The sequence below is a fragment of the Lepidochelys kempii genome, chromosome 6 (genome assembly GCF_965140265.1).
Source record: "Lepidochelys kempii isolate rLepKem1 chromosome 6, rLepKem1.hap2, whole genome shotgun sequence".
NCBI lineage: Eukaryota > Metazoa > Chordata > Testudines > Cheloniidae > Lepidochelys > Lepidochelys kempii.
In genome coordinates, this window is record NC_133261.1 from 27,854,352 (window position 1) to 27,867,056 (window position 12,705).

The 12,705-nt window shown below is 41.7% G+C and overlaps 1 protein-coding gene across 1 annotated transcript in view; it reads right to left on the bottom strand.

Moving 5' to 3' along the window:
• TRPM5 (transient receptor potential cation channel subfamily M member 5) overlaps positions 1 to 12,705 on the bottom strand; it is a 78,312-nt gene that overhangs the window by 38,961 nt on the left and 26,646 nt on the right. Inside the window, exons 4-7 of the mRNA XM_073350321.1 lie at positions 10,191 to 10,371; positions 8,196 to 8,362; positions 5,720 to 5,900; positions 1,576 to 1,640 (exon numbers count right to left, since the gene is read on the bottom strand). Of these exons, the coding sequence (XP_073206422.1) occupies positions 1,576 to 1,640; positions 5,720 to 5,900; positions 8,196 to 8,362; positions 10,191 to 10,371 (594 nt within the window). The remainder of the gene's footprint in view (positions 1 to 1,575; positions 1,641 to 5,719; positions 5,901 to 8,195; positions 8,363 to 10,190; positions 10,372 to 12,705) is intronic.

Here is a 12,705-nt window from a genome sequence, read left to right on the forward strand (position 1 = left end):
TCAGGCTATTGCTAGATTTAAAAAGAGCAAATACAAAAATTAAGAATCAAGAATAGCTTTTTTGAGGTCCAGCTTAAAGGTTACAAGCAAAACAAAAGCACCTGAGGTTACCACAGAGGAATCCCACAAGTCATAAAGAAATAAACCTAATCGCGTCTTCCTAGACATTTCCTGATCTACTTACATTTCTGGGGTTTTAAATGAGAAGTTCCTAGGTATGATCTAATGATTTTTCATACCTGGCCCAAAGCTTCTTACAGCATAGTTCCAGCCCTGTCTCTCCTCCAGGAGAACAACACAGACAAACAAAGGGGAAGTTTCCCCCCCCCCCAATTTTAAAAGGTTCTAGCCTTCCCATTGTCCCTTTTGGTTAGGTGCCCACTCCCTTCCTTTTACCTATCCAGAGAGATTTTTTAACGCTTTACAGGTTAAGCAAGTAGAGAACAACTACTAACGGGGATTTTGTAGCTAACTGGCTGGCTTTTTGCTTTCAAAAAAAAAAAAAGTGAGGGTCATTCACCACTGCAACAGATTTACAAAGTATCTGGTAGATCCTCCATCACTTAGAATCTTTAAATCAAGGCTAGCTGTCTTATTAAAGTGAGATGCTCTAGTTCAAACAATCTGTTGGGCTCAACGTAGGAATTACTGGGTGAAATTCTATGGTCTGTTATGCAGGAAGTCAGTGAAGATAAAATGGAAATTGAAGAAAAACCATGTCACCCAGCTAGAAAGTCTGTTTCCAAACATAATGTGTGGAGCCGTTGGGGAAAAGATCAAAGCTGAATCTTTGGGTCAATTTACAAACGCTGCTAAGACAGAGTTGGCAGTGTACCGCACTGAGCCCACTGTTCCATAAAGAGAAGATCTGGTGGAAATATGATGCTATGAGACCAGCACATACTGGTCTCATAGCACTGCAAATCTGCCATTGTGTTTCCCTGAGTTCTGAGAGGCAGCATTGAATATGCAATGTCTGATCATTGCCAGGAAAAGCTGCCTGGCTACAGGGGTGCTGGAACAATTTGTACAGTGGGGATGCTGAGAGCTATTGAACCAAACTGTAGACCCTGTATATGATGGAAACCACTCCAAGCCCACGGGTGTGGGAGCACCTCTAGTTCCAGCACCTATGCCTGAATAATCTGTTTTTACTTGCTTTGTAAGTAACGGCTAGTATTTCTAATTCACCAGATTTTTTTTCAGATTTCCACTGCTCACTTCCTACGGTGTTAACTAGATGTGTAGTCAGACAGGAAACTTAAGTGATCTGAGGATACTTTTAAAACTAAGCAATATTTCTGTTGAATTTGTTCAAACTGCACTATTTCTTGCAGCAAAGGATGTACTGGTGAAGCTAATGAATATAAGTTGAATTTTTAATTTTTTTGTACTAAAAAATTAACTGTTATACAAATTGTATAATATCTTACTACTTGGATTTGTAGTTGGCACCCAGCAAAACATTCTGCTAAGTATTTTATTTAATATTTGACAGTTACAAAACATGGATTTGTTTACCTCCTTGGGGTATTTTTTAGAATGAATTTTTAAATATCACAAGTAGCTTCTTACCTCAAGTGTTTTTGGTCCTCCATTTACCAGTAAACAAAGCACAGGGATTTCAATGCTACCTGTTCCTGTGAAATAGATGAGAAAATATTTACATTCCTAACATTCATAAAGATGATGATGTGTTGCTGCCATCTTCTGGAAAGCATTGTGCCATCATATTGTCCATGGGCTGAAACAAGAGCAATGGACCCTGAGAACACAGGCAATAGGATGGTTGACAGCAAAGGCTGTGAAAAGCACTATTTTCCAGTGGTTAGCGTGTTAGCCACGGGCTTGGGACAAGGGTTCAATTCCTTGCTGTGCCACAGACTTCCTGTGTGACCTTGGACAATCAGTTAGTGTCTTTGTGCACCTGCCTGTAAAACAGGAATAATAGCCCTGCCCACCTCACAGGCATGTTGTGAGGATAAATGCATTAATGACTGTGAGGTGTTAATGACTCTGAGGTGGCACCCATACTACCGTGATGAGTGCCATCTAAGTACCTAGGATGGATGGCGAGGCCCTGGAAGAACCAGTATTTGGAATGCTAGGTTGAATACAATTAGAACATACACAGCAAATGGATTCTAACTATTGTCCACTTGTCCTGACTTAAAAAGCTGTCAGTGTCCTAGATGCTAGAAAAACAAGATGGTGGTGGCTGTTCCTCTGTTTCCAATAGGATCATGAATGCTTCATATGGAATTAGGGTGATCCTGTTTAACTTTCTGATCCATAGCCTCTGAGCAGATGTTGGGCCCCCAATCCTGAAGGGAGCTCTCTGTAGCCAGACTCCTCACTGCATCTATGCACACGGTTACCATTATAGATGCATAAAGCTGTTTTTTGGTTTTAATTTTAAAAAAATGTACTTCAAACTTTCAACTAAAACTTTTTATAGTGGGAAGTTTTGATGAGTGGTATTGTTAAAAAATGCTGAATTTTTGAGAAAAATGTTTTTTTTTCATTGAAAAATTGTAATTTTGACCATCTCTCCTGATGTGGAGCCATCACACGGGATAAGTCATGTGCATCAAGTTAATCATGTCAGTACATGTTTGCCAGATCTGGGACTAAACTATGCAGAAAAATGTGAAGACAGAATGCAGGAAAAGGGAAAATAAATGGAAAAGTGATATGAATGAGAGGACTATGTAATTCTGTTAAGGACAGATGGCATTTTGGGATGTATAAGTAGGGGCATAGTGAGCAGATTGAGGGACGTGATCGTTCCCCTCTATTCGACATTGGTGAGGCCTCATCTGGAGTACTGTGTCCAGTTTTGGGCCCCACACTTCAAGAAGGATGTGGATAAATTGGAGAGAGTCCAGCGAAGAGCAACAAAAATGATTAGGGGTCTGGAACACATGAGTTATGAGGAGAGGCTGAGGGAGCTGGGATTGTTTAGCCTGCAGAAGAGAAGAATGAGGGGGGATTTGATAGCTGCTTTCAACTACCTGAAAGGGGGTTCCAAAGAGGATGGCTCTAGACTGTTCTCAATGGTAGCAGATGACAGAACGAGGAGTAATGGTCTCAAGTTGCAGTGGGGGAGGTTTAGATTGGATATTAGGAAAAACTTTTTCACTAAGAGGGTGGTGAAACACTGGAATGCGTTACCTAGGGAGGTGGTAGAATCTCCTTCCTTAGAGGTTTTTAAGGTCAGGCTTGACAAAGCCCTGGCTAGGATGATTTAACTGGGAATTGGTCCTGCTTCGAGCAGGGGGTTGGACTAGATGACCTTCTGGGGTCCCTTCCAACCCTGATATTCTATGATTCTATGATTCTATGACTCAGATCTGAGCCAGAATTAACCATACATTTCTTTCTTAATGTTCTGTTAGGTTGCTTCACATCAGCCTACAGTGTGATGCAACTTTACATGATGCAATAACTTTGACCATTTAAAAGTCTGCAGACATGAATTTTTAACCATTTTCACAGCAGCATGCAAAGAAGCTGAAATAGTCATCCTTCACAGTTCCCCAGCTGCTGCATTTATTTCTAGAGATAGCACAACTGCAGTTCATACTGTAAAATCTACCAAGTGCATTTCAAATGGGCCTGCAAGTATGTCTAAAAAAAGTGGCTCCCACCAAAAAACAAAACAAAACAAAAAAACCCTCTGTAGAGTCAAGTGATGAATGCACCAATAAATAGCAAGGGGAAGAGGAGTATTTGGATCAAGTGATTTTTAAACGTCTTTTATTTATTTATCTTTTTTTATTATTAGGTTGCCGGAAATAATGTATAGATCACCAATTCCCTCTCCATGAGATATCCCAGAATAACCGGTGCAGGTGGTGACAGAACTAACCCAGAACTCAGCTGGAGCATGAAGATGACATATAGTGGGGTCAGTTGTGACTTTGTCTTGTACTGTGTGACATGTCTTTGCTATTTGTCTTTAAAATAAAATTCTGGTCTGCAAAGTGACTCTTGCTTAGTTTACAAGTAAAAAGAGGTTATTTCTAAATGCCAGCCCTGCAAACTCAGCCTGAGATTTGAGTCAAACTGGGTTCTTTCCTATATGAATATCATCACCCTTAATAAACATTCTTTAGGCTCATTCTCATTCCCTGTTAGGTTTCAGAGTAGCAGCTGTGTTAGTCTGTATCCGCAAAAAGAACGGGAGTACTTGTGGCACCTTAGAGACTAACAAATTTGTTTGAGCATAAACTTAAGCTTAAGCTTAAGCTTATGCTCAAACAAATTTGTTAGTCTCTAAGGTGCCACAAGTACTCCTATTCTCTGTTAGTCAATGCAGCCGCATTGAGGGCAGAATTTGGAGTTTAGTTAACAATTCTGATGAGTGAGAAGAGAGATTATCTAGCTCACTTTCTGCTAGCTACGTTAGCTCTGCAGATATAGAAGCAAGAAGAAGTGAAAACACTTTCCACTATGGATGGAATTCCCCCTGTGCGGATGATTGGTTATGGGGCCTTATGTAACACTTAAGTCCCATTTTAAACAGGGCTTAAGTAGTTTTAAGTGGTGCATGGACCTTGCACTGTCTTTACAGGGTTGAATTTCTCCCTCAAGTAAATGGACATGACTGAGCATTTCAGCGAGCCCCTCGTTCCATGATGGATGTCATGTCTCCTGGAGTGAGAGCCAGCAATCCATGAATTTGGGGGGATCTAAAATGATAGTACAGTATGCTGAATGCCCCTCTCTTATAGCTGTTATTTGGGGGCACTTAATCTACATTTATTTTCAGTTCTTTAAAGCTTCTTGCATGTCAGCTTTGAGCATTGAAGGATAGCCTTGTGCTTAAGGAGCTAGATTGGGATGTGGGAGTTCAGTTCCCAGCTCTGTGTGTCACCTTGAGTAAGTCACTTAATCCCTTTTTGACCTCAATTTCCCAACAATTAAAAGTGGATAATAATACTTCCTTTATGTCTTGTCTGTTTAGACAGTCCCTGCCCCTAGGAGTTTACCGTCTCTTACTATATGTATGTATGTATAGTGCTTGGCACAATGGTCCCTGATTTCAGCTGGAGGTTCTAGGTGTTACTAGAGTATGAATATTGTGATAACTTGATTGACTAAAAGGTGTAGCCAGTTGTTTGACTACACTTGTGGTTTGTTCCTAAAAAAGTTCAAGAGACCAAATAACCGAACTTAAGCAGATGTATTGTCTAAAGTCAAAGCAGTACAATATGAAGAGGAGACATAAGTACCCTCCTTCCAAGAACCAATCCTTACCTCCCATCATGGTCACTTACACAGAAGGTGTGCATCAAAGATATGCATTTCAGCTAGTATCTATAATATGTTTTTAAGAATTACAAAATTCTTTGCACGTCACTAAAATCCAACCCACTAGTTTGTAACAGTTGCTCAACTTGTTTTTGTTCTGTACTTTTTTTATCTTATCTCTGTTTTGGATACTATATTCCAAACCAGTTTCCATGAAGATACCTATAGTAGGACATAGATTGAATGTATTTTGATTCTGACAGATTTTGCATTTGCTAATACCAAAGCTGACTTAGCTTTACAAAGAGTTATGGGATACTTAGCATGAATGAACAAACATGAGAATAATATCATTCAAATATAAAACTTTGCTAATATTTAATGCATATTGATATGGTGTGCAATTTGTATAACATATACATATTGGCTAACAACTTGATTAATTTCTTTTGCATCTACCTACCTCCATACCCAGTGCGCTGTTCTGAAATGTGTTTCTCCAAGGTGAGCCGTAGTTTAGTAGTTCCATCTGGCTCATCTGGATTTATCTGATCCACCAAAATAAAATGGGAGTGATTGTTGTCAAGGGAGTACAGTGGCCCTTGGCCGTTATCATCTGACTTGTAGCATACAAGATTTTCATTCTAGAAAAGAGAGAGGTTAATCTTTATAAAATAGTTTTATATTTTTATCTGATTTTAGTGGGTTTGCGCTATGTCATAAAAGAAAATAAATATTCAGACACTTCCAATAAAGTCTCTTTTATAAGTTGGGAGAAAGAGAATGGCATCTGTGTGAAAGGTGCCAGGTTGGGCACCAGTAGAAAAATGAAGTCTTCTGAGTCTCCCTTTTGGATTCTGCAAAATATATTGACACCAAACATCTTGTTTGTGATGGGGGCATCAGTTCAGAACTCCTGGAAATATGTTTTTTCTGATCTTAGACAAATGACAAGGGCTACAAACCCTGATGACTGGGGAATAGAGCCTGAAGGGTTCCAAGGACCAAAAGTCTCTGCTAATGGAAATACCCCCATTTACATGGACTTCCATTGCATTAGGTCTGTCTTTACACCAGCAGTTAATTTAGTGCACTATATGTACATACTAATTCAAACTATGCAGCATTACTTTGTTGGCAAGACTATGCATGGTCTAATCGATCAGTTCTGAACTTAGGAGTTGCACTCTCTGGGGAATGGGTCACAAAAAGTGTGTGTGTGTGTTTGGGGAGGGCGTAACCCTTCCTCTTTCTCCCTCTTCCCCTCTCCCATGACCAGATGGGTGGGATATCCTGAAACTTTTTTTTGTTGCAACATGGAGTCACTGCCCAGAAAAGGTTGAGAACCACTGTCTAGGCACAAAGGCTTTATATACACACATATAATTTGCCCCATTCCGGCAATAAATCCCTTCTTCCTGGTGTCCATCTGTTTATTATTTGGGTGTATTGTCAGTGGCAACTCAAACTAGGATTGCCCACCTCTCTTGTCTTCTCTCATCGTGATCCTTTCATTTAGCTCACATTGCAGTAGGATGGTTTTCAATAAATAAGCAAACACGCCTCTTCCCATTCCCCTTCCTCCCCACTGACACTTAACACTGGGCTCTAGCAAGATACAGCCAATTTGTCTGCTCAGTTGTTTTGCTTGTGTGTTGTTTTCCTTTTCCCTTCCCTCCTGCTGTCTTTTTGTTTTGTATGTTTAGACTGTAAGATCCTCTGGGTAGAGATGTCATGTTATGTGTCTGGACAGTTCTGTGCACAGCACTGGTACCATATAAATAATTTAATGACTGGGGCCTGAGGGTTAGGAGCACATTTCAGTAGCCAAGGGCCAAATCCTAGGCCTAGGGGCCCTCTGCAACACCAAGCCCTCTAATGACACAGTTTGGCCAGGGGTCACAAGGAACTGTTGAGGTGTATTCCTGAAGAGCCCAGATCCTTCTTGTTCTCTGGGGCCAAGGATGAGGCACTGAGCACATCTGTGACACTAACTGATAAATAAAAACATGAAGAATTAGCCCCAGGATCAAGGATCTGCAACTGGCTCTCTTGTGCTGTCTTCTTCTGTGTGTACACAGAAACATTACCGTATAGATCTAGATTTTTGCTCATTATCATAAACACATCTACCTTGTTGTTGTTACACTCAGACTATAATAGATACGGCAGTAGTGTGGTCAGAACAGCAGAATTGGAACCCTGATTAAATTCTGGACTCTGCTTTTGGGTCACTTATGATCTTGGGCAAGTAATTTGGGCCAACATTTTCAAAAGAGGTCACTGACTTTATATGCTCAAATTGGGACCATTTGGACCTAATTGTGGAAGAGCTTTGCACCCAGAGCTCCCACTGACTGCCGATAAAACAAGGGTTGCTCAGTACTTCTGAAATTCAGATCCAAAGTATATTAAGCGTGGCACCAAAAATCACAGCATTCAAATTCAACGACCACTTAATGACAACTTCAGCTTTAAACCTGCCTGGCTCAGGTTCCCTATCATATAGAACTGTTTGTTTAACAAACTTCATAAGGGGAAAAAAATTTTTTTTGAGATCTTCAGATAAAAGGTGACATAAGCAAAAAGTATTAGTGGTATCCTATTAATATATAAAAAAGTTCTTCCTCCAAGTTCTTCTTAAGTCAGCATTTTTCTCCTGGACTCTGTACTAATCAAATGTATAATACCGACACCTGTTGGATATTTGCAGCATTGCTTGTTAAGCAGGGGGAGATATCTATGGATTGCCTGCACATGGTGCAAAATCATTATAATCGTAATATAATTTCAGATCTTTCCTGTTCATTCTCATTTTGCTCCTTGGGTTTGTCATCTAGGGCAGCTCAATTGTTTTGCTGCCTATTATTAGTAATTATTTTTGGAGAGGCAGTTCATATTTAAATGACCCCATACTGTAAGTGTTATGAGAAAAATACCTTCACATTGTCCAGAATCTCTCTGTGCTGAATTTTTCCCAGTGAAGTTATTCCTATTGCAACCACTCTTACTCTGGCTGAAGTACTAGCCAGCATGTGATTTTGGACTGCTTGCCCTATATGCCTCGTTATTCCAACACGTAGAGCGCTGGTAAAGATCCAGGCACCTGAAATTAATTCAATAAGAACATTATGGAGTTAGTTGCTTTACCATTTGGTATATAAGTACCTCTAACTATGTGTCTGTCCAGGCTGGCTCTAGATATTTTTCGGGCCTCTGAGAAGTCAGATCTTTGAGGCCTCTAGTGGATATCGATAATTTGTGTCATTACATATAGAATCACAGTCTGTACTAAACAGGACACTTTTATTAAAGAAAGCAATGACAAACGATAGGTACAAACAAACATGTTCCAGCTTTGTCATCTTGGTTTAGCAGGGACCATACTCCTATCTGGGATGTTCAATGGAGCACAGAGAATCATCTAGTAGCGGAATGATATTACTGGAAGTACAGATATGACAGTCTGCATATCTGAGGCAGTACTAGTTCTTGGGGCAAGGGGTGGAGGGTGGGAACTGGGGAGGTGACATCTTGCAGTTGGGATGAAGAACTAAATTGGGAGGACTGATTGTGTGATGTTGGAAATGGCTGTTAGATGAGTTTGCTGGGTTGCAGCTCTATGGGAAAGTATCTGACACTCTTTTTGCCTTGCTCTCTGGCGTACTGGAGAGCGGACTCTGCAAAAGAGCCGGGCTCTGTTCATTCTTCATGTGCCTAGGGCAAGCCACGGTGATTACCAGACCTGGATGCTGTAGTGACAACCAAACCACTTGAGGTCCCCCTCACTAAATGATTTAGCATATTCCCCAAACTGTGTCAGTAGACAAAAAAGAAAGTAAAATAAAAATAAGCCAGAGTCCTTAGCAGTGTCCACTTGTAGGTACTGAGATGACTTGCAGCATAGGAAGTTTACACTAAGCATAAATAGAAGCTGCAATGATCTCAATAACTATATCTGTTTATGGTACTTTTGATACTACCTTAGTACTTGGCTTTTTTTAGTAATGAAAAGCAAAACGGCACTGTGACTTTTTTTCCCCCTTTGAACCAGCAAAGCACTATGAACCGAGTATATACTATATTGAGCACTAAAGTATGCTTTAAGCACTTCATAAACTTCAAAATGCAGTTATGCTCATAGGGGCCAAGAAAAAATGGCCTCTTAACTGACAGATGTGTATTCAGAGTCCTGTTTGCCAATTATTGTGTCAATGTTTCAAATACTTTTCATTCCTGTTAGCCCTGCAGTGAACACCAGGTAAAGTGAGCCAGATTCTCTTCTGGTTTCTGCATCACTTAACAAAATTGTCAATCAGTTCCAATAAAAAATTCTTTGAATGGTGAGGATGTGATACCCACAATAGGTCAGTTTGACTTTCAGATTCCAGGTTGAGTTTGACGGGCTGCCAGTTGAGACACAAACACACACTTTTAATCATAAGGTGAAGAGATTCAGGTGGTATTTTTCAGAAGTGCTCTCTTGTCTCAACTCTGTTCCCACTGCAGCCAAGACTGACTTCAATGGAAGTGTAGTTAGGCCAATGCTGAGTGCTTTTGAAAATCCTACCACTACTAGGGAGCTGGAGAGAGAAAACTGATATGGATCCCACTGTGACACTTTTTTCCCCATCACCTTTTAGAGCACAACTGCACTTCAGATGTTTATCAGTTGCAAGAACCACTGTCTGAAGTAATTTGAATGAAGTAGTAATTAATTGAGATAGTCATACTGCAGTAACTTGTATCATTAATAAATATCTTAATACAGGTGTAAGCCACCATCCAGCAAAGCCCTTAAGCATGTGTTTAATTGTTATGCATATGAGCTGTTCCACTGAAATTAATGATGAAAGATTGGCAAATGCTGGATGGGGACTCTTTAGGGTGGAGGTAGAAGAAATTAAGTTTCCAATTTTAGAAGTTGAACCAACCAGTGCTTTCTGCGGCCTTTACAAGTCCTTTTCTTAAGGTGTCCCGTAACCAAGGTTTCATTTGGAAGTTTTCTTCTTCTCCAACTAAAGAGACAACCAAGTTGGGAGCAGGTAGGTTCCATTTGTTGATCATAATATCAAATATAACTCCAGGATGGATGGCACATGGAACTTTAACAAACTGTAATAAACAAAAGGGCACTGAGTCACAAGATAGCAGTACAGTATAACCCCTATCTTTACAAACTAATTGGTAAAATGATACCTCTCAAAATCACAGCAAATACAGAGCATAAGTTGCAGTGTGGTACACTGCATTTCTTTCTTCTTGTCCTTCAAACCACTGTAAAGTGATTTCCAATGCATTGGAGGCATCAGAACATGAAGAGATGCTGACTTGTTCTTCCTCAACATCATTTTTATGTGATTTCCCTCTCTCTCCCCTCTGTCCTCCCATTATGGAAATGGAAGTGGAAATGGTTCATATACCTGGTCATTAGCAAGATTGGTGTTGATCAAATTACAGTTTTACTGTAGAGGATGGGTCAGAGATGTTCTGTATATAATTGGAACAGATGGGAAAAATCCTTCACCATAACAGTGAAATACTTTACTGATAGACCTTAATATTAAAAAAAAGAAGGAGTTTGTCTCCAAGAAGAGCGAGACTTGGCATATCAGGTAAAGGTGGTGTAGGATGTAAAACCTTTTGTGGACAGGAAGCCTGTGCTGGGGTGTACAAACCCCACACCGGCAGTGACAGAGTTTAAGGGGAGCTTGACAACTCAATTAGCCCAATCTGGGTCACCTGCAGGGGAGACAGGTCATTAAGGACTAGACCCAGCTGGGGAGAACCAGACTGGATGTTTCCTGTAAATATAGGGCAAGAAAGAGGTGACCCCGGAGAGAGGTAGTTGTGAGTTTGTGCTCTCTGGGAAAGGAACCACAGAGGGGTCTGTAGGAAGGAGTTTGTACCCTGGGTCTCTTCTTGAAGGGAGAAGGCAGTTGGGGAGAAGGAGACTTCAGAAGCAGGCCTGGGAGAAGAGAAACTCCAGGAGAGAGGCCCTGAGGGTCAGCAGCTTGAGAGGAACCAGGCGTCCAGTGAGAAAGCCCTGTGAAGTGGTGCTCTGTAAAAGAGGAAGGAAGAAATCTGCAGAGGCTGGGAGAGGGGGAAAGAGACTGCAGAGAATTGCGTCTGGGGAGGGCAGAAGAGATTCTGTTCCCTTGAGTTTAGACATCCTGTGTCACAGAGTAACAGTGACATTGGCCCTTTAAGGGTTATGTCTACACAGCGATTAAATACCCATGGCTGGCCTGGGTCACCTGAGTCGGGCTCAGGCAGCAGGGCCGTAAAACTGCAGTATAAATGTTCAGGATCAGACTGGTGCCCGAGCTCTAGGACCCTGTGAGAGGAGAGGGCCCCAGAGCCCAGGCTCCAGCCTGAGCCTGAATGTCTACACAGCGATTTTATTTATTTTATTTTATTTTTAGCCCTGCAGCCCAATCATCATGAGTCCAACCCCGCTGACCTGGGCCAGCTGCAGCCAGGCCATGGGTCTTTTATTCCAGTGTAGACGTACCCTTAGAAGGAAGAGGTTAATGTGCCTGTGGCTGGTCAATTTAGGCTTGAGAGGGCACCTGGCCCTAGAGGGAAGGAGACCTGGAGAGTCAGAGCCTGAGAAGAGTCAGACGCAGGAGGTGGTGTGGTGAGAGCTGCCTCAGACTCTGAGGCAGGGAACAGCAAGGAAGAGCTGGCAGGAGCTTCTTGGGAGAGAGCTTCAGGAGATCTAGTAGAGAAAGCTGAGCTCCTATGGGAGCTGCAACAGGAGTGTTGGAGAGAATCCGAAGAAAATCCGGCTTGGTCAGAAGAGCTGAACCCAGAAGCAAGAAAGCTGTTCTGGGTGCCCCTGAGCAGGGATAGGACTTGCAGGCAGGTCTGCAGGAGTAAAACATTGCAGGAGCGGGGGGCCCTCTGGGTGAAGAAGCGAATGAAAGGTAGGAAGAAATTGGTCACTGTCCGATAGGGATGGCTGGAGAGTGGGGCCCTTGATCGGGGGCAAATGGAAATGGGAACAAAGTGCTGCTGGTATTGACTCTTGAGTGGGTGCTGTGAGGGCAATCTCCCTGGAGAGAGGAATGGGAAAATCCTACTTTGTATGTTTATTACAGAAATTGGAGAATGGTTTGACTTACAAGATTTTAGGGTATTACCGCACTGGTGTATGTGAATAAATTTATGCCCAGGGCAGGCTTCGTATTGGACGCTGAAGGACTATGCCTCTCTTACGGATGAAAAGAAGCAAAAATTGAGGCAGGTGCCTCTGCCAGAAGCTGGTGGGTGTCCCAGGCAGGGCTGACCTATCAAACTCTGGAGGATGTGATTCTCTTTGTGTGACCTGGCTGGAGGGCCATGTCAAAATCTTCAGTGTATTTATCCTCACCACACCCCTTTTGAGGTAGGGAAGTGCTATTATCCCCATTTCATAGATGGGGAACTGAGAATGAGAGACTAAGT